Below are 22,309 nucleotides of genomic sequence, written 5' to 3'. Positions count from 1 at the left end.
TTAGTTGCTTCTCAAGGAACCAGCATACCATCTATTAGTTGTGTTTTTTGTTTACATTAGCAGAAGTTGTATGCTGGAGGATGCACTTCTTCCATCCTGTATATAACAAGAACTAGAGAATAAAAATTATTGTAAGAGTAGCTCTTCTGCAGTTGGTGTATGACCCTGTTGCTGTTAGGGATGCTTGTGTGTGTATAAAGGAACAACATATTCTTGTTATACAGAAACTTAAAAAGAAGTTGTCCACCTTGTTTTATTGCGTGCTTTCTAGTGTGAATTGCATATGCAGTGGGGATGGGGGGGGGGGGGGCGGGCAACAGTGAAACTTACAGTGGAGCTTGAGAGGTGTTGCCTTAAGGGACAAACAAATAACACTTGTGAGACAAAAAAGGACTTTGCTTGTTCTTCTGATCTTACTAGCCTATGCAGATGCTTTGAAGGACTTTATAGACTTGTTAACTACTGAATGATCGCATACAATTGCAAACAGGTACCTTCCCCAACTTTTGCTCCTTTTACAGAATGTATGTGAAAATATGCTTTTGTAATTCTAGCTGCGATTGAATTAGAAAACTGTTCCCTAGTTCCCAGTGTGTCTCTCATTCAGTGTATGCAGATACTTTACTACAATATTGGCATTTTCAATTATGAGCAGTCTTAAAAAAATCAAAACCACAACCCGCTTTTTTTACAATTATTACTTTTTTTCAGGCAATAATAAATAGCACTATCACCCCCAACATGACATTTACTAAAACATCCCAGAAGTTTGGCCAGTGGGCAGACAGCAGGGCGAATACAGTCTATGGCTTGGGTTTTTCATCTGAACATCACCTTTCAAAAGTAAGTATGACCAGTGGCAGCTCTAAAGCTAGTCAAGCAGCTTAAGAATATTTGGTTCCTGCTCGCTGTATCTCGACTCAGTGCTCATTACTGTTGTTATTTAAAAATAATTTACATAAGAATGTTCTCTATTGATCCTTGTAATGCGAAAAGATAAGACGAAGTATGATACCTGCCAGTTTTCTTCAAACTGATGGAGGAAAGGAGGGACACTTAAGCTATCACAGTGTAAGTTGTTTTCTAATTATTAATTTGTTAGATTTCTCTTTTTAAAAAGTTGTTCTTCCATTACATGTTTTCATGGTAGAATTTAAAGGAATAGACAATTTAGTGTTTCTTCTATATTTAGATCTTCTAGGAAAAAATTGCTGGTAGTCTTCTGACACATTTTTGTTGTTTAAGCCACGTTCACTATCACTTTTCTACAATGTACTGCATAAAATTACAGGTATTTTAACATCTGCAGGTTTAAATGAAGCTAGTGGCAAATAGATTCACTGTAAAAGAAAATGTATTTTCTTGTTGGAATAAAAAAAAAGTTGAAATGTTTACTAAAGAAACAGTGCCATGCATGAGGGTTTTTTTCTGGTCTGCTTATGCAGGAAGGAAGTGTACCCCTTGTTCCAAGGAAAGCAGTAACCCCTGTTTCTCAAACTGATGTTATAATTCCTCCAAGTACCCTTTCTAAATACCTGTTGCTATTGATGTGACTCTGGTAGATGAGTCCAAGAACCTGTACAAGCCAGTGTAATTTTTCTCCAGTTGAGTTTAAGAACATGTCTCTACATTAAGCAGAGAATTTTCATCTTTGAGGTATACAAAAGATCTGGAACCTCAAGTGCGGTGAAAGGAATGTGAAATATGTGTTTAAGTAAGGAATAATGATTGGCTTGTTATTTTTAAAAAAGTAAAATCATACCAGCCCTTTTGAGAAAGTAATTGTCACTATCCAAGGATAAGCATAGGCCTGTTAGAAGACCATTAAAATGAGAACCAATACATCTGATTTATTTGGACAAGTGTTACACTTGGAAGATTTCTTTCTTTCGTGATCAGATAACTTTCATTTCCACAAAGCAACACAAACACGGGAAATTCTGAATGATACTAATATTGCATGTGTGTTTGTGCACTTGTCATTGCTTCAGTGAACTTAGAAACTTTGTCACTATGTAAATTGGTATGTATGTCCTAGAGGCACTTGCTTACCACCATGGTAATAACTTTTCTTAATAATTCAATGAACTTAGCATCAATGCTAATTTAATTTACCTCTTTCATAGACTAGCTTGTTTTCCTTAATCACAGAATGCTTCTTTGGAGGCAAAGTATCATGCTGTAGTCATGCACACTCTGTGTTTGCCTGAGTTTAAGCACTAGGTTATCTTTGTTGTTGACAATATTTTGTGTTTTTTATTTGTGCTATATTTGATGCTTTTCTTGCTCTCCCCATGTGGGAGATAAAGGGAAGAAACTTATGGTGATGAATCTTCAGGACCTTTCTAGAAAACCGCTCCTGTTATATTATATCTTAGTTATCAAACTGATATTCATGTGAGTTGAAATTGCTGACTGTTGCTACTAAAATTCATGAAGATGATTTTTTTGTCTTATTTTAAAATTAAAAAATACATATTTGATGGGCGAGAGGAAACTTCTGTAGATTGCAGTCTATTCAGTCACTGGCGTTGGTAGATGTGTTGGTCTTGGGATCAGAAGAGCGGAACTGGAAACCCTGGATCTCCTGTGTAGCTGTAGAGAAATCACATGTCTATTCGTTCTTGTCTTGTCTCTCTGCTCACATTGCTAACTCTCACTTTTGTGCACTGGCATTATAGTCAGATTTACCAGAGCACTTTTTGGTACATGTGGCACTGAAGGACAAGAAATCTAATTTAGGGATCAGGATACTGCTGGATATTAATAATAGGGCTAGCAAATAAAGTGTATTAATGGATTTATTCAGGAACAGGTTGCTTCTAGAAATTGCCTTAAAAATGGATTCTGGAACTTCTTTTCTGTATTTGATTTATCAAAGCTCTTAAGTGAATAGCCTGGTTGTAGGTAATTTGTTTTGCAGTAGTGTTTCTTGGTCCCAATGAAACATTTCAAGTTCCAGGGAGCACAAGACAGCCTGCAACCACAAAAGTCTTAGTCTAGTCTGTGGCTTATTTCAGCAGGTTACTGAAGCAAATAATCAGTGCAGATAAAATAAACTGTTTATTCTTAGATAATTTTCCGCTTAGTTTATAGCAAATTTTTGCCTTTTGAACTATTCACCTTTGATTTATGTGCATTTTTCCTCGTAAACTAATTATTAGAGTGCAACAACGGTAACCTCTTTGTGTACTATTGTGACTGAGAATTAGTGGAGTGAGAATATCTGATAAAAAAATAACAGCACTCTAATCAACTTCATATACAAACACTACAGAAGAAAATTAATTAATCATGTATTTTCCTGCATTAGACCCCTTCTCAGTAAGTTAAACCACAAATTCACCTCAAGATTGTTCCATCAGAAGTCAGTGATACCTGAAAGATGGTTCCTATGCTGAAGAATGTTCCTTCCAAGGGATGAGGATTTGCTAGCACAGTCCCTTTTGCTGCTGCAGTAGGAGGAACAGAATGTCCTGTGGTCTTCAGAAAAAACTGAGACAATATTCTCATTCAGAATATAAGTCTGTGCTTTTGGTAATGTCCTGATGTATAGGAAATATTAATTTTCAGGTTTGCTCTCTGTCTTACCCCTTTGAATTAGTTGACCTGCTTTATTCTATGTAACTTAAGAGTATGCTAAATGGGAAAAGTGCCACCATAGTTACTTGTAAGACCCTCTGGCAGTCTCCCTGCTTGATTTTTCATATTTTCCTTAAAATATTGATACTTTAGAGAACCTTTCCTTTCATACCATGAAATCTTTGTTATTTCAGGAATTTTATCAAGATGTTGCTTTGATGCACCACCTGACTGTCTCAAGAAATTCTAGTAAAATTGTTAAAGTTTCCATTACATTAGCCTTGTTGGCTTTTTTTTAGAATGTTATATATTTATCTGTCTATTATATATTTTGTCACAGTTTCTACCACTGTGATACAGATAATTTTCACTGCCTTGTTCATCCATTTATTATAAATCTCAGCATATGTTTTCCATTTACCAATCCTCTCTGGTCTTAAAGCTGATTTAAATAATAGGTTATCCATCAGATTTTGCAGTCTACATACAGGTCTTAAATAAGTATCATCTAGTTCTGTTGATACGTTGCCCGTGCTATCATCTGTTCTGAGACACTTTGTGATGCTGGATTAGACTTTAGCATATGCTTTTAAATAACCCAATAGGTGAAATATACAAGTAGAGAGCAATGGTATTTCCTCAAATTTTAATAGCCTGCCAGGAGAAGAAGTTTAAAAACAATAAGGTCTTTTTGATCTTGCATAGCAAGCGAAGTTCTTACTGAAAATAGTTGAGACTGTGTCACACAAAGAAAGGGTAGCTTTCGTCCCTTCTAAATAGATGCAGTGCAAAATTTCTTCGTATGCTCCTGCTGGAGAGATTCAGAAGCTGTTGGTGAAGCTTCCAGTGTTTCTGCAGAATCATTTCAGTCTTAAGCTGGTCATCATAAGATAATGTTCTGTATAGAAGCAGTAGGAAACAAAAACAATGCTTGGCTGCTGTAGCAATTGGTGTAGTGTCAAGCTGTGATCTAAGAAGCCAAATTCTTCTATAACCAGAGAAACTAGACCCTGTTCTTAATAAATTGATTTAAACTCTCAGGTTTAAGGATTCATGTATTTCTAAATTGCTGCTTTAGCTATTTTCTGGAAGATGTACATGTAGCATAGAAATTAAGCTTCATATTTCATGTGACAGTTCAATGTGCAATTCTTGAATTTAGTGTTCTTCTATGTGTGTAGTTCAATTTGTTCTTCAACTTGATTGATGTCAATGAACAATCAAGAAATTAACTTGACTCAGTATTCCCACTGCTGCTTTCCTAATTAGCTCTATTGAAATTATAAATACTGTTAGTATTTAGGAAGAAATCAGCATTGTTTCAATCATGAAAGAATGAAGCCCACTGGAAGCTCTAGGCTAATAGTGACCACAGTAGGCTTCAGAACCAGATAATTTTTTGTTAGGAAGAGAGTGAAAACTGAATCTAAAAGCAGTTGTCTAAGGCAGCTTGTCACTCTTATTAGCCATCTCTGAGGTAAGGGGTTTTAACATTATCGGCAACAGATCAAACTTTGTTGCATCATTCAGAACTTTCCTGACATATGTGTCCGTTATGTCTGAAAGGTACTAAAAGGTATATCACTGTGTAATTCTCTTAAATGAGTATCTAATAAGGAGAAAAATTTAAGAATTCTACTGACAGAATTTGACTTTGTGAAATGTTAAGTACAGCGTTCTGTTCTGCATGTAATGTATTACTTCATACCTACTGTTTCTCTTTTTCTTTTCCTCTTTTTTTTTTTTTAACAAATGTACCTTCAGTTTGCTGAAAAATTTCAGGAATTCAAAGAAGCTGCACGACTAGCAAAGGAAAAATCTCAAGAAAAGATGGAGCTAACAAGTACACCCTCTCAAGTGAGTCTTACTGCCTGATTCAAGCCTAGTACTTCATATCTGTGCTACCTACTGTATTGTATCTTACACGTTGTATTAAAAATGAATGGGGTACTTCCCAGTTACTGGGAATCCTCAACAGTCAGCTAGAAGTGTCAAGAGGTCTAAGAGTACATCTAGTATACATTAGAGAGGTGTCAAAAGGACTTGCTTTAAAATAAAATTAGCCTTTTGTTTACCCCCATTCCTTTCTTTGAGCTTTCCCCTGAAAATGAGTAAAGATGGTGAGCGGTTATGTAATTCTGTAATAAACATCTTTTCTGTGTTTTTCTTTTAATCTGTGAAACTTCAGGCAGTGCACTGTAAAGGACTTCTACAGAAGAATTGTTACGACAAAAATCAAAACAGCAAACTATTTTTACTTATTCCCTACTGTGTGGTATTCACTTGTGTAATGTATTGAAGGAAAGTGACAGGTTCACATGCTGATTCTGGAGTTCTGTTACAGTTAGCCGTGATGTAAAAGAAGAGTTTATAAAAGGTGTTTCAAAACATGAACTGGGTTAATAGAGGCCTAACAGGAGGATAACTTTAATATAGTCTCATTTATATTAGTAGTGCCTAAAATTAATTTGCTTGAAAAGTAGTACTTCAAACTTGATTTCAAAAAAGAAATTGCATGAGGCTTTTCTGACCTGCTGCTCCTGCGTGCCACACCCCCCACACCCCCACCCCACCCCCCAGTGTTTCTGGCTCTGTGTATAGCTGTTTGCTTTGTTTTAAGCAATAGTGACAACAAAGGTAATTACTTCTGGAGGATGAAGCAGCTTTAAAACTGTAACAGGGGTTCCTGAGTTGAGCAGGATTAATGCAGCTGAGTCTTTTTTTTCTAGAGAGTCCTCATTCATTAAGTCAGTGCCTCTCTTGGGTGCTTTGCACTGTAACATGCTCCTGATCTTAGATGGAACAAGTATGGCAGGCAGTTTGCAACATGCTGTGCAAGTAGTTTCATTGCCACCAGAAAGCTACATCTGGTGTCCTTCCAAGAGAAGTCAGTGGCAAACACAAGAATATACACAATGAACCATCCTCATGCCCAGTAGGCATTTTACCCAAGTGCTGGGTTGGATTTTGCTATTAACAGGAAACCACTTGCTGTCTTGTAACAGGAAAAGAATAAGGGAGTATTTTTTTATTACTTTTCTTGACTGTCTCCAAATTTCAGATAAATTCCGTAAACAAACACAAAGATAATGGAAGTAGGTATTTCATAACCTCATATACACTTGGCTTTAGAAATAGTGAAGTGCTTCAGCCAAGCCTCTAGTTACTCAGTATTATAGGCAGAACAATTACTCTACTTCTTTTTTGACATGTTGATTAAAAGCCTAGACTCAGAAGTTAAATCTGACATTGTCAAATGGAATGACTTATTATTTGGTTTGGACATAAATTTGAACTACTCAGTCAGAGACAAGATGCTTTTGTCTAGCAGCTGCCCAGTATTAAAGCTTTCTCTTAAACTATATGAGCTATTAATACTATTCTTTTTACAGAGATGCCCTTTTATACTTGGAACCTAACATTTTATACTGTAGGCAGTTACAGAAATGTTACCTTGAGCTACTCTATAATGCACGTTGAGAGCTCCAATTTAATTACTGCACACTTAGGAATAATTTCATATTCAGGCCTTACTTTTCATCTCTTGGCTTTTCGCTGGGTTGATAAGTTAACGTATTATTCTGAAAGGTACAGTTAGTGCAAGTGCTGACACATCAGCATAATAGTCGTCACATACTTAATGCTTCTCATTAGTTCCCCAGAGAGAAGGGAGTTCAATCAGGAACTTTGTAGGTTGGAGCAGATGAGAAGCAATGGCTTCATGTCAAACTGCAGCACTTCCATGGTGCTGGGGCTCATTCAAGGAGGTTTATGGCTGGGGGGAATATGGGTAGTGGGGAGAGAAGGTGGCACCCTAGAGACATGTGAAGGAGCATTTGCCATCATTTTGATCATCTGCCAAAAAGTGGCTGCAAGGCAAATAAATGAAGTGTTGCCTTTCTCAGCAATTTTATACCCCTTCTTTCCCTTTTGCATAGTGATCCTGTGCAGAGGGGGACAGTAAAAGAGGAAGGAAGTATTTTCAGTGGTATTTTTTTGGCCAGTCAAGACTTTCAAGGAACCTTGCTTTTTTAGGAAGCTTTGGCAGGAAAGGCTTGGGAGGTAGTGTGTGAGTAGTGAGCTCCATAACGGTAACCCAGCTAGCTAAAAGTGTCACTTTCTCTGCTGTCTTGGACTTGCAGATATCCTTTTGCATTAAATTAATAAGTAGGAAGAGATTACATATCAAAACTGGAAAATGTACATGTCAGACTTAAATAAAATGCTATATTTCTCTTGGTACTGCTTAAAAAATGCCCTTATTATTTACAAGTTAACTAAATTACCAGATATAGTAAATTGCCCACCCTTTCTGCTACGCAATTCTAAAAAAGGAAAAGTACATGTGCTTTTTTCTGCATTCAGTATGTCCCTACAGATTGAATTGTTATTTAATACATCTCTACAACCAGTGTAACAGAACCCTGCACAAACACTATTGTTTGATGCAACGCTGCAGATACTACTGGTATGTGTGTTTCAATTCTAAAAGTCCTGCAAAAACTTGTGGAACTGGAGAAGAAATAGAAAACGAGATAGTAACAGAAATATCTCAGAAATAGAATATGTGTTTGTAGTTGAAGTACTTACCAGAGCTAGCCATGGTAAAACTTAAGGACAGTCTTACCTTAAGTCCACTGAAGTTACGCTGCTTCTCTAAGGTGTTACGAGCATTAGGGAAGTGTTGGTACTATTTGGCTAGGTATTTCCACCAGAATAGTGCCTCAGTGGCCAGGAATTGTAGTTCCCTGTTGAATATTTATTGGATACTTTGTTTCATCTGTTGGCACGTATTCTTTGGCGTTTTTGTGTATGTGAAACAGTGAAACAAGAAACAGTAGAACAAGAAAATAATCCGTAGCCCAATTTGCAGTTACTTAATAGGAGGAGTTCCTTTTCCCTTAATCTATGCTGCTGCTAATTTTGAACTCTGCCTTCTTACTGTTTCTTTAATACTATCTGTTCTCCTATTTACCAGCAGGCTTTGCTTTAATTTCGCTGAAAATCAAATAATATATAAAACAGCGTTTACCTTGACTGTAAAAAGAACTAGTACCGAGAAAGACAGGGGCCTGGACCAAGAGATCACAAAGAGGGATGCTGCTTTGTTGTGTTAAGTCCCACTGAGTACACAGTGCTTTCTTGAAATGAAGAGGAAAGCATTGTTTCTGTGCCAGAGAACTTGTACTTCCAGCCCATCTATATTAAGATGGATTTATATAATAGTACACACTTTACCTATATCTGGCATGTCTGGAGGCTTCAATCTAGAAAAAAAAAGTGTCAATTTTGTTACTTCTAAGGCCACCTATGGACATAGGTACAGCACCTGATGTCCCTTTAACTCAGCCTTAGGTTATAAAGATTTGTAGCGCTCTTACCTTGTTTATATAAAACTAAAATACTGGCTCCCCTGCTGTGCCACCTCTTATTTCCCAGACCCATCTTTTAATACAGGGAATATTTTGCTTGTCATAGACTCATGGAGCTTACAGTGACAGGCCACCCATGGTCCATTCTCAGTTACAAGCTTTCCTGTGCACTGAAAGAGCAGCACTTCAATCTGGAGTTCACTGAGCTGCATGAAAACAATAGCCTGAAAACTGTGTCATCCTGTCTGCCCCTGCCCCCCTTTTTCTTTTCTTTTTTAAACTAACCTTAATCAGGCTCAAGTACAGAACCAAACAACAGTTTGTGCAGTTTGCAGGCTCACCACATCAGTCCTCCAACCAACTGGCATCTGAACCTCAGTTCTTTTTCTGTAAGCAAGAATCTGTCCTCAGATACTTCTTTCAATCCTGGTCATTTCAGATTAAGACCTGCAATTTCTGAAATTGTTTGGTGAGTAATTTACTCAAGATAGTCTTGCCTGTGATTCCGAGCCCCTCCTATGCAGGCCTTTAGGAATAGTTATTGACTGAAAAGTTTCGGAATCACAATGGTTTTTTGTGCAAGGAATGGGTTGATTTTGGAAAAATGGTCATGGTTTATCACCTGTTGGCTTACAAACCTTGTGGAATAAGTAACTTTCTGGGGTGTTATATGAATTTCTATACTGGAACACGTTTCACGTGTGTTATGGTATCTGAATCAGTAGCTGGCAGACTTACACCATTGCCAGTCAGTACTGAACAGAGAAGCACTATGAAGAACAGCAATGCCAAGGAAGTGTACAGAATACTTAATGAGGAAATAGTATAATACTTAATAAGAAAACAAGCTGGAATTCATATTGTTTGTTCATGATTTTAGAACCACCTACTCTTCTTTTTCTTCTCTTCCATATTTAATCACCATTAAAAAGTGGCTTGATCTGTGCTGTGAAGACTGCTTCTTCTACTTTAAAGACTTTTGTGACTGTGTGCATTTTGTTTGTAAGATTTTGAAATTTAAGGTGTCTTTTGGTGAATTCTCCACTGTTATGTTTAGTGTATATACTGTAGACACTGTCATTTTTATACTGCTTGGCATCACTGGAGTCCTGCATACCCGTTAGTATGGACAGAGCTCCTTTAGACAGCGTAGATCTCTGACAAACTCTTAAATAGAAAAATGTACCTGAATCAGGCTCTCACATTTACCTGTCATGTAGAAAAATGCTCAGTCCCTGTGGAAGTCCAAGGCTGGCAAGTGACTTAAAAGTTCGATACCCTCAAAAAACCTGTATGTGATACAATAGTGGTTAATACCACAGGAGAGGTGTTAATCCTTACTTCTCAAATGCATGAAATACCTATTTGTAGCTGCCATAAGTGGCAAGTATTAGCTTTAAAATATACCATTGATTTACAGGGACTTGTCATTTTCAGTTTAAGCCCTGTTTCCATTTAGTGTCTATACAGTTGAATGTTAGAACTAAGTTAACCTGCTCTCCCAAATAGAAGGGAAGAGTGAAAAGCTTTATAAGCAAACTACATTTTCTTCCCCGACTGTAAAGTATAGAGTGGATGTGTGTAGCTATAATGGTATGGAATAAAAACATTATTACATATGGACAGCTCAAAAAAATGTTTCTAGAATGCTTCTACTCTAATTAATAGAAAATGGGAACATATTTTTTATAAACATTTGTAAAAAATGTGTTCAGTGTTAAGTGGCTTTTTCTGTTGTCTTTGGTGCTTTATTCATAGCCAGCTTCATTATAGTTGGCTGCAAATAAATTATTTATCAGGCTGAGATAGTTGTGAGTATGTGAGAGCACTAATTAACCTGTATTACTGGTGGAAGAAATACATACTACAATCTGATGCTGCTTCTACATACAGGATCAGCCCCTCATGAATTTACAGTGAACCATTAGCTGTTACACAGTGTGTGATGTTTGCATTAATTTTTATCATTTTAATTTCATTCACATTAGAAATCTAAAGTACTTTACTGAAAGAGAAGCCTAGATGGAACTTGCACATTTGTTTTTCTTCTGCTGAAATAATTTTTATGCATTCACACTTAAAACATTTCAGTAAATAGGTTGTGGCTTTATGTATCTTAAGAATAATGTTGCAGGAATTTTACCTTAAAGATACAAGCCATCCAGGTTTTGTAGGGTGTGGCAAGTATTTTTTAGAATATCCAGTTTAGTTTGGGAATAGGAGGAAATAAGAGCAACTCTTAGGTCCCTAAAGGCTTTCATTTCATGTCAGTGCAATCTGTTTATCAAATGTCTATCCTAGCAGAGGAAAATAGACAAAACCATGTAATTTGTGAAAAATAATTAATTTGTCTGATTACCTTGCCAATTCTGTTCTCCTTTCACACAATTTTGGTTCAATTTCAGTTCAGTAAAACTGTTCTGTAAAAATCTAGATTTAATTTTGCTCTTTAAAGTATTAACACTGAAGAGAATAGTTTTGAGTATAAAATAGCAAGATTCTTCCTGAAAGTAGGTAACAATTTCACATAATAGTATTCACATAATAATGTGAATACAAAAAAGTATTCACATAATAAATCCCCTTAAATTTATATTATAAATAACAGTTTATATCTCTGGAATTAAATCAGTGTAAGTTAATTATTTCTGCTTTTTAATCAGTAGGAATTTAATAAGAAGGTCCAGAATGGAGAGACTGGTCCGTGTGCATTGTATAATTTTATGAATGCTAAATATACTAGAACTTGAAGTCAGTATTGAACTGTTGTATTACCCACTAATTCACATTGTAGAGTGAGATACGTCTCTCTCTCTCTATGTGAGAAATGTGGCAGAATAAAAGCAAAATTGTGACAATTGTTTTGCTGAAAATGCTTAATGTAGTTTAAAGTGCAGTTTTGAATGCGTTGAACATTTGTGGTTAAGGGACATCAGAAAGGTGTGGAAGATGATGGTGACAGTGAGATCTTACTTTCTTTAAAAGAACTGATTTTTCCGTGTAGTGAAATCTGAGTCAAGGACAACTTCCCTATAGATGGAGGATCAGATTCAGTATTTGCTTTCAAAAAGCATTATCCTTCTAAACTAGTTGAGCGCTACAAGTGGAGGCTCAAAATTAAACCCTGATCTGGTAAGATCATGACTATTTTCAGATACTTTGCAGTTACTTCTGAGGTTGCAGTTCTTCAGCTTCCTATGCAGAATGTCAAAGAGCTGGGAAGAGGAGTGACTGGCCTTCCAGAAACTGTGCTTGTGCTTCAGTTGAATAACATTAACCAGCAGTTTTATTTGTTCGCCATGCAGGTGGTAGAAGGCTGTGTGGCCATAGGAGACACTTGGCTTCTGGAAATACTGTAATTCAGCCAGTCCTCTGCTATATAGACACTTCTCCATGACATCCATTGAACTTTATTCATGAAACTCTTCTATCTTAGAGTTAAATGTTACTACTTGGTTACTAAAAGCCTACAAAGACATTTGAAGATTGAGATGAGCTATTTAGCTTATATGACTCACTTATCTCCTGCAAAAATCATTACTTGAAAAAGAACATAATAGGAAAGAAAATACTAAAATTAAACCACATACATTCTAACTTAGGATGTGGGCTACAAGGGTGTACTTTATTTGTATAAAAAAGAAGTACTTTTCAGTGACTAGAGATTAGCAAATGGTGTTTGTTGGCCAAAACACAAATGTACATGTTGGCAAGATGAAGGGTGATTAAAACCACACCAGTGCCTTCATCTGGGAGGCAGCCTTTCAGTTTTTTGGGTGTCCAGTTACACAGCAGTAGCTGAAGCTGCCTGAAGGTATCTGGAGTGTTCTCCTTCCCAAGTAATACCATAGTCATCAAGAGCTAGGCCAGGCTAACATGCCTATGGAAGTTTTGCAAGAACTCAGCTGAACAAGTGTTGGTTACAGGTGGCTCGTATGTAACTGATCGTACCACCAATGGCCCTTCCACTGTTCACTTTGGTTAATAAACAATACGAAAGCTAGATTTTGAATCATCTATCAAAATTGTTTGTTTCACCATGTTAGGATATAAAGTAAAAGACAAGTATCCTGGGTGTCAATAGTCACCCATTGTGTGGCAGGATGAGGGCAGGTGAGAGGGAGGTCTGTAATAAGCAGGAGGCTGGATACTTCCAAATAATTTATAGGTCAGTTGTGTTTTGTACAAGATGATGTGTATCTTCTGGTAATACACTTCTAAATTAAATTCACATAATGAAATATGATCATGAGCGATGCTGGGAGTCTGAGCCTCACATTAATGCTACCTAAAATTACCGCGTATAGCCTTCCTGAACATGTCGGTTTGTAATTTTAATGTGTTGTTTGTTTTACTTAAGGAATCAGCTGGAGGGGATATTCAGTCTCCTTTAACGCCGGAAAGTATTAACGGGACAGATGACGAGAGAGCGATGCCGGAAGTGACGCAGAACTCAGAACCAAGGGCTGAACCAACCCAGAATGCATTGCCATTTACCCATAGGTACAGATTCCATTCCCACATCCTGATTAAGTGATACCTGTCTCCTTCCTCGTTAAAGGGACCTTCTCCCGTATTGTGTGAAAAAAAAACCAAACTCAAACGCCCCCCAAAAACTGGACTGGCTTTCAGATTTGCGATAAAATTTTTGTTTTAAGAAAAAAATGTGTGTGAGAAAATCTCTTGGAATAAGGTTTGGGGACCGTTATTTTATAGTTTAATCAGCTTAATGTGAGCCCTTCAATACTGGTTAGTGTAGGTGTCCCTTTAACAGGAAGCATTATTTCAGTGTCTGAGATCTTTTTAAAATTAACTGCTTCATAGAGTATTCCAATTAAATTATTTTTGCACACATTCTTTAAATGACTGGTAAGACTGGATGTCAGCCTTTCACTGACGAGTTGTTGGAAGAAAAGGGACTTTTACAACACTTCTGGATTAAGAAGTTTAAAGCAGCCTTTAACTGAACAGTTCTCTGACAGTTGAAAACGTTTTTCAACTTTTTTTCAAAATATGAGGGAAATGTAGTTCTGCTTCAGACTGAATTATAATTCTTTGCACTAGTATTGCTGTGCTCTGTTCTTTAAGAAAGCTAGGGGTTTTATTTAATGATACGAATAATGAGTTAAGATAGATATATCTTGCTTATTAGAAATGATTGTAAATGAGTCACTCTCAATAAAACAATAATGTATTGAGACCATGGAGAGTAACTGAAACACTTAATAAACTTGGAACAGAGCTAGAAATACTAGATATGTTTTTTAGAATATTGTCTAATTCAGTTTAAATGGAGTTTAAGAGCTCTTGATCAAAGGTTGGGGAATACTAGGGCTTCAGATGTGTCATGCAATTCAGAATAAGCAGAGATGGAATTGGAATTGTGCAGGACCTCTTGCGTTGTGTAAGAGAATAATACTATTAAACGTATCTGAGAAAAATGATACACATTTTCAAATGAGAAAAAAATTATACTTTTGCACTAATTTTTTAACAGAGTGTTTGTGTTTATTTTTATACTGCAACTGTCACCAGTGCATCTATTATATATTGTAGAAGAAATGGTGCTTTGTAAGAGTGCTATATGCATGTTGAAGCAGTTTTATAAATGTGGCACATCTGTCAGTGTTCTGTAATGAGTTCATTTAAACTGTGTGTTGGAATTCTCTATCAAGATTTTTGTGAAAAGGAGTTGTGATAAAGTCCACACACAAGTAGTGTTGTTTGTTTTTTTCCTAAATGATAGCTGCAATATCTCCCCTCTTGTTCTGCATATGTAAATGTGTTTTCTTTGTACACCAGTATAGTAACTAAGCTTTGCTCTGCATGGGGCGTGACTGAAGATACGTTTAGAAACTATCCAGTTCTAATTTTTGATGGTGTGGATTAGAGGTCACAAAATTCTCCTGTGCTTTGCATTTCTCTGTCTACTTTATGTATGCTGTGTGAGTGCCTGGGTTTTAGTTTTTTGTCCTGTTAAATACGACTAGTTAGAATCGGTTTTCTGACAATAATTCTGCATTTTGAGGGTCACTTCTCATGATGATTCTCAAAAGACCAGAATTTTGTCTTGCTGAGGGTATCTTCGGGTTTGTTAGTGAGCTATGACCGAAGAAAATGCAAATTTTTAAAACTCTTTAAAATAAATTGAATTTTGAACTAGTTGACAACGCTTTTATTATAATTAAATAAAGATCATATATTTATTATAAATAAATAAAGATGCATGAAACGTGCATGAAAGAGAGGGAAAGTGAAGCCTTCAGGATTGTGTTTGTCCTGGTTAAATGGGCATGTTTTTGTAGAGGCATTTCATAATACTACTTTGGCAACTAGGTAGATGTACCTAGCTGCTTGTGATGGCTAAAAGAGTCATCTCTGCAGGCAGTCTGCTTGCCCTGATTGAAAAGAAAAAAAAAAAAAAAATAAAACCTTGCACCCCAATCATTGAAGACTCCTGGGCTTTTCATGTGTCATGGGTACAGAAGGGGCTTGTGCTGCTTGTTCCCCGCCCTTCTGATGATGCTGTGTGTTGCTGGCACTTCATGTGTGATGGAGAGGAGTGAGCCCTCTCCTTGTGCATCCTGTTGATCCTCCTGCCGACCACCAAGCTTCTTCCTCCTGCACCCTGTGTTTCAGCAGAGGCTGAAAGCCAGTGCTCCTGGGTGAGGAGGGTAATGCTGGAAGGGCATTTGAGTGTTGTCTTGTGCATGGCAATGCTTTTTATGTATTTGCCTTTACTCCAGGACCTGTTGATCAATTGCTAGGTGCTTTTCAGAGGAAAAGGCATTGTGGTCTTCCATCAATGAGTTCAGCTGTAGGGGACATCAGAGTCACTGAGGCTGGCTATGCTTTACTGAAATAATACTACCATAGCAAGATAATTTATTCCATAAATAGGAAAGCTATATTCTGCTCTGGCATCAGCAGTGCATACTTACCCTGTGAAGAACCAGAAGGAGTGGTCCTCGGTGTAGGCTGGAGCACAGGGAAGGCACATGTAGGACTTGGGGGTCCCAGGCAGCCATGGGGAGCTTCATGGGCAGGATGAGATGCCATGACACTGCATGGTGAGGGTGGCTGGTGAGGTGGTAGCTGCGTGGCTGCCAGGAGAGTCAGCAAGCCCAGCCACGTGCAGATGTCTCTGCGGCTGAGGGCAGGGTAAAGTTTTCAAGGGGGCTGCTGTCAAAACAGTGATATAGGTAAGGGGTTTCAATGCCTTTGTATGAACGGGAGGAGTCTGACGGGAGTTAACAAGGTCAGTAATCACAGCTGTGGAGGTCATGCTTTAGTCTACATCTTACTACTCATCATTTTTAATCTGTACACTTGAAAAATGTTCAAGTTGATTTTGTTATAACACATCCTCACTGGCCAGATAGGCCCTCTTCTGCAAGTGTTCCCCTCTGTGCCTTTTTATGTCTTAGTGTAAGTAGTTGAGGCCTGTTATTTCAGCAGTGTAAGTGTAGCCTATGTCAGTATTAAGTTATTTTCTGATCGCTCATATCGCCAAAAACCAGCATTACTTAGGTCACCAGCATTGTGTTATTAGAACTCATATTTTTTATTATTTCAGTAAATAATTGTAAGTATTGAAATGAACATTCTCCAGTATATGTCTAAAATCCCATTCATATCCAATGAGCATAACAGAGCAGAAGTCCAGTTGCTTTAATTTATGCTCATCTGGGAAGTCCTAATGCTGTTCACAAGCATAACTCCAGTCAACTGCTTGAGAGATAAGGATATTAAACATTTAAAATCCTTGCATGGAAGATAAACCCTTGTAATTAAATATCTTGCCTTTTTTTAAACTATGATGCTTAATGTTGAGTTATGAAGTAATATTACTGGAAACTCCCACATCCTATAATATACTATAGACTGAACACTGCTCACATGACTAGATGATGCCAGAACAAATGAAAGTAAAATGTAGCCTAAGCCTGGCATTAGGATTTTTCAGAATCTTGACTGAGACATTTATCAGTTCTTCTCTGAATGATAGCTAGTCTAAGAAGGCTTTTTTTCTAGCAGAAACTAGTTAATCAGATCTAGTATTTAAAACAATTAAGACTAAAAAAATTACGTATTTTCATTCTTAAGTGAATCTTAGTTTCCTCAGACATGTTCCTTATTTAAAAAAATATTCTCCAAATTCTTCAAGCTGTGATTTACTTCCCACCCACCCACCCCCCCCCCCCAGCTGAATTTGATCATAAAATGAGGTTTGGAGAGAAAAAAAGTTGCTAAAAATTTTTAACTACTTCTGGCTTCTAAATAAAAGTTTTAATCCTGATGGTGCATAGTATAGAATTTCTAGTCATCTGAGTGAGCCCAAAGAAATACTATACTAAGCTCGTTCAGCCTTAGAATGTAATTCAAATATTAAAGCTGAGTAGTGTATCTGGCAAACTGCAACTGCTGCTTGGGGCTTTTTGATGACTTTGGTGAACTTGCTCTTTCCCCCTTGAAGAGAATACATTTGTCTGTAACAAGCTTTATTCCATTTTTGGCACCTTATGAAGCTGATAAAAACACTTTCAGAGACAAAATGTAAGAGGATTCTTCTGGGACAAATCTTGAAAGTCTTCAGTTTTCTGACAACCTTGATTTGAACGTGTTACATCATTTTTTCTTGTAATACATTAACTTGGAATTTCTATTACATAATGTTTTGATCAGCAAATATATGTGTATGTGTTACTTGTTCGTTAAAATACTTATTTTTGTATCCAAACAAGTTTTTAATAGGGAATTTTGACTCATTGCCTTAGTGAAAATTGAGTTATTTCAGATGGTGTTTGTATCTTAGATATGTTATTGTCTAGATAGCTTACCATTTAATAATGCTGCATGTACATCCAATGCTGTACTACAAAGAAAAAACAAAAACCTTGCTACTAGATCATGTTCCTTCACTGAGTTTTCATTAAAAGTTGTATGCAGAAATCTGTTCAGTACATTTTTCACTTTGTGTATTAAAGTTGCTCACTTCTACAAGCTTAAATATTTTAGTTATGTTATAGTGAAGGTACTTTGTGGGTCATGCTGAACTGTTAAGTTGGTTTTAAGGAAAAGTTTTGATTTGATAACTTCTGTGGTGCTTTGTAATTTGAATTTATACTCAAATCCTAGTATTTAGATGTTCTTTGTAAGGTTATGCATAGATTCCTTACCAAGTAGGCTTGGAGGTGTGTATTACTACTCTTTTTTTTTTCTTTAATTGTTGGGTTTGAATGGTATTTAACCTGATCATAACATAATTCCTTGTTGTGAGGAAGCTCAGGAGCTCTAATCCAAGCCCCTGCTCTAAGAAGGTCAGCTGTAAGGTCAGACCAGGCTGCTCCAAGCTTTATCCAGTTGGGTTTTGAAAACCCCATCTAGAACGGAGACTGATAAAGGCAGACTTTTAAAAAATGTTTCTGTGTAACATAAAAGGCAGTAACTGCCTTCACATTGCACAGTACAGTAATGGACTGTGATGTTCTAATGGGTACACCAGAGGAACTCTGATAAATTCAATTACTCTGTTGAGAAAAGATTATTCTTTCTTGAGGTATGCAGAGAGAAGAAACTCAAAGGTATGTTGTTGCTGTCAGTGTAGGCAAAGAACTGGTTGATACAGCAACTTAGACATAGGTCTTGACTTATCTCAACGAAGACTTGTTTGATGTTGTGAAAGTCATAGCTGTACTGTTCTTTGGCCTTGTGTGCTCCACAGGCAAGAGCCTGGTGGTCTCTAGAGGAGGTATACGGGGTATACAATTCCTGCTGCTTCCCACACTCCTGCACTTCTGCCTGAGCTGCTGGGTTCTAGCTCAAGTAGGCTATCCTTCAAAATAAAAGTTATTGCTAGGAAATCAGTAATTTGAAAGGAAAATCTTACCTTGTGTTTGTGTAATTTTATTTCATGTCTCTGACTTCCCGGATTGCAACAATTTCTCAAAATTCTTTAAGGTATCTTGGGAATACATAGTAAACCATTGCATGGTTTTAAACACAGCATAATACAGCCCATCCTGTAACGTTTTCACAAGATATCTCCAGTAATAGAAGGAGGTTGGGAGGACTTCTGTCTACTATTGGAGGAATGGTCTAGTGTGTGTGTTGCTTAGCTCACAAAAATGAAGAAACCCTGCAACTGAGCTATTAATAATTAATTAATTTTGATTAAATAATTTTAATGGCTGGAGGAATGGAGGAGAGCCAAAGTAAAAACAGCCTAATGCTTAAGAGAGTAATTTCACCATCTCCCTTGTGCACCTAAGCACATTTGGAGCATGTGAATTACCTACTTCCTGCAGTTTATTTAGCGAGCGCTCCAAGGGGTGATGCAGATGATATGAGCTGGTGTTTGAAATTGAATAATATAAATCCTGTCCTTTCAGCGCTGTTGAAACATATTTGTCAAATATTTTCTTAGAAGAGGGGTGTAATCCTTATGCAGTTTGTATTAAAAAAAACAAAACAAAAAAACCCAAACCAAACCAAAACCATACTACTTGTACTGTGCAATTTTCCCCCCTTTAATCACATAGCTTAAAAAACAAAAAGGCCAGTAAAAATGACAAAAAAAAAAAAAAAAAAAAAGGAACTATCTTGCTTAAGGAATGACCTTTCATTTTCTAAAACACACTCATTGTGTTCAACCTATCCAAAGTATGGATTACATTAAAAGGCTGTAATACTTCAGTGACTGTAAGCATTGGCTCTGTGAATTGGGATATATGATACTTAACACTAAGATCAGATTCTGTAGGGTGAGTGGTTTTGCATTTATTTTGGGTTGCATCCATTAATTCACAACCATTACTTTTTTAAAGTATTTTCAAGACTACAGTCTTCTGAAATGTATTACTCATTTTAGGAGTCTACTCTTAGCACACAGAGACTTTTTTTTGGTCATTTTAGGGACTGGTGGAAGAATAGTCTCTTTATTTTAGAATTTCTTAGTAATCTCCTTAATAATGAACCTTTTCTATTGTGTATTTTGATACCAGTGTGTATGCTTCTTTAAATTTGTAAGCAGTGTCTTCAGAGGTTTCTTTTATGGTATGATTTGTACATACATTATTTAGAGTCTGCTGCTTTGTCAGTTGTAAGCTTAAACATACAATCATCTTTTCAGGAAGTGTTAAAATGATAGTTATGGATCTTATGTAGACAGTTGATACCTCATGTTTTCTTTACTCCTACTTCTATCAGTGTTTCTGATATTGTTTAATGTCATCATACAAAACCCTTCAACCAATACATAGGAATAAGCTGCAAACTGATCCCTAGACACCATGAAGGGGTCTGAGGTGTTGTCTTTAATACAGCAGAGGTGTCTCTCTGGGTAAATTTTGTTGGTTAGGTCAGCATGTCCAGCTATAAGCAGTGTCTTTTCAAGCATTTTTTTCAAAACTGAGAAGTGTCATTAGTATCAAAGAGAGCAGACACCAAAGGAATGCTGCAGGTCTCAATGCACTATTCTCCAGAAAAAGCACACTGAAAAAAAATGAGAAGAAATAGCTGCTTTGTAGAATTGCTTTTTATTTTATTATCATCTGTGGAAAGACTTTTAATACTTTGAAACTACAAATGTTATGCCTTGTTTGGATTGGAAGACTCAGTGCATACTTACTATTTTTCAGCCATCCATAAAAAAAAGCAGAAACAGAAAGCCAGTTAACACCTGAAGTTTCCGGGGGGGGGGGGGGGGGGAATCAAACAGCTATTGATCCTCTGAGTCTCCAATGAGTCTTCTGACAGTCATGACCCTTGAAAAAAAGAAATATTTTGTCAAAAACAAAAGCAGAGGGGTGGTTTTGCAGGGCAAACATTTTTCACGCAGTCTGATCACTCAGATGTCACTGTCTCCTCATTAGTTAGGAAAGCTGATGCACGAAAGTATTTCATGACCAAGATAACGTGAACCATTTATGCCCGTACCTCTAGCCTGGGATTAAATCTTGGTGAGGAGGTGGGAGGCTTTCTTCACAGCCTAGAATTTTGACTGTTTGTAACAAGGCTCTCCTATGGCAGTCTGTTCAGCCAGTAAGAGTATCACACAGACTGTATCCATCTGCACACACACGTGCTTTGCCTCACCAAAGGAGCTCTTCAAATTGTGCCCCTACAGCCACTCAGAAGTTCATGTTAGAAGGTAAAGGCTTCTTGTAGCTGGTGTGTAGCATTGCAAATGCAAGGCTTAGTCTAGTTGTCTTTACCAACACAAAATACAATATGTAACCATCTATATGGCTAGACAAATGCTAAAGAAACTTTTCCAGACTTGTTCATTTATTGTTTTAATTCTCTAAATGGACTCTGTAGTTATAATCTGGTTCTATGAAATGAGAGAAAAGTCTAGACTTGGGTTTTCACGGTATGTGTGCCCATCCACATAGAAATTGCTGAAAAGGTTACACAGTTCTAGAGAAAGGAAATTAAAGAGAATTGAAGATTTGGCTTTCAGGTCACTTTTAAGTATGCTGCAGAATAATCTGAATTGCTGTCTTATTTTGATCGATGTGTATTTTACTTATCTCAAGGTTCACTTACTGTCAACTTTGGATTATTTTGTAAACTCAATATACAGAACATGGATGAACTTATGTAACTTACAGTCATTGTAGTAGTGGAAGAATGTTTCTGTCATATTCCTTAGAAGTAAAGAAATTGAAGTGTTGCAGAACAGTTTTGAGTCCAAAGTCCACAAGCTAAAAAACAGCTTTAAAAAAACTCAGAAAGCAAGAGAAGATGGCTTTTTGTCAGTTTTGGTATATTGAAATACGTTATAACAACAATATATTCTCAAAATAGAACCTTACTTTTTTAAAGCCAGCCTAAACCTGTGGGCTTTAAACTTTTTTTTTTTTTACTTAAACTATACCTTTTTGAGTATTTGTGAGGTGTGTGTTTTTAATGAAGAAACATCTCCAGTTGTTCAATTGCTTGAGTATCTGAATATCCACCTGATTTTTTTACTGTGAGAGTGGCGAGGCCCTGGAACAGGTTGCACAGAGACGTTGTGGGTACCCCATCCCTGGAAGTGTTCGAAGTCAGGCTGGATGGGGCTTTGAGCAGATTACTGTAATGGAAGGTGTCCCTGTTGGTGGCAGGGAGGTTGGACTAGATTGTCTCTAAAGGTTCCTTCCAACCCAAACGATTTGATGATGCTGTACCAGAGAAGACAGGAGCTAAAACAAAGTCACCTGAAACAAAAACAAACACAAAAGAAAAGCCCACACCTTTCAGGTAGTGGCTCTTTTCAACAGTGGACTCTGTGTTTCCAGTTCACTTGGCCCCTCTACCCTGCACCAGGTACAGTGTCTGTTTTGCCTGTGCTCTTCTGAAAGATCTCTGTT

General features: G+C 37.0%; 1 protein-coding gene across 1 annotated transcript in view; it reads left to right on the top strand.

Annotated features, from left to right (window-relative positions):
- The window catches only part of HOMER1 (homer scaffold protein 1), a 94,999-nt gene that overhangs the window by 33,810 nt on the left and 38,880 nt on the right, over positions 1-22,309 (top strand). Inside the window, exons 3-5 of the mRNA XM_040580767.1 lie at positions 712-843; positions 5,347-5,439; positions 13,315-13,457. Of these exons, the coding sequence (XP_040436701.1) occupies positions 712-843; positions 5,347-5,439; positions 13,315-13,457 (368 nt within the window). The remainder of the gene's footprint in view (positions 1-711; positions 844-5,346; positions 5,440-13,314; positions 13,458-22,309) is intronic.

This window comes from Falco naumanni, chromosome Z, assembly GCF_017639655.2.
Source record: "Falco naumanni isolate bFalNau1 chromosome Z, bFalNau1.pat, whole genome shotgun sequence".
Lineage (NCBI taxonomy): Eukaryota > Metazoa > Chordata > Aves > Falconiformes > Falconidae > Falco > Falco naumanni.
Note: the sequence above shows the minus strand (reverse complement) of the source record. Positions and strands in the feature narration are given on the sequence as shown.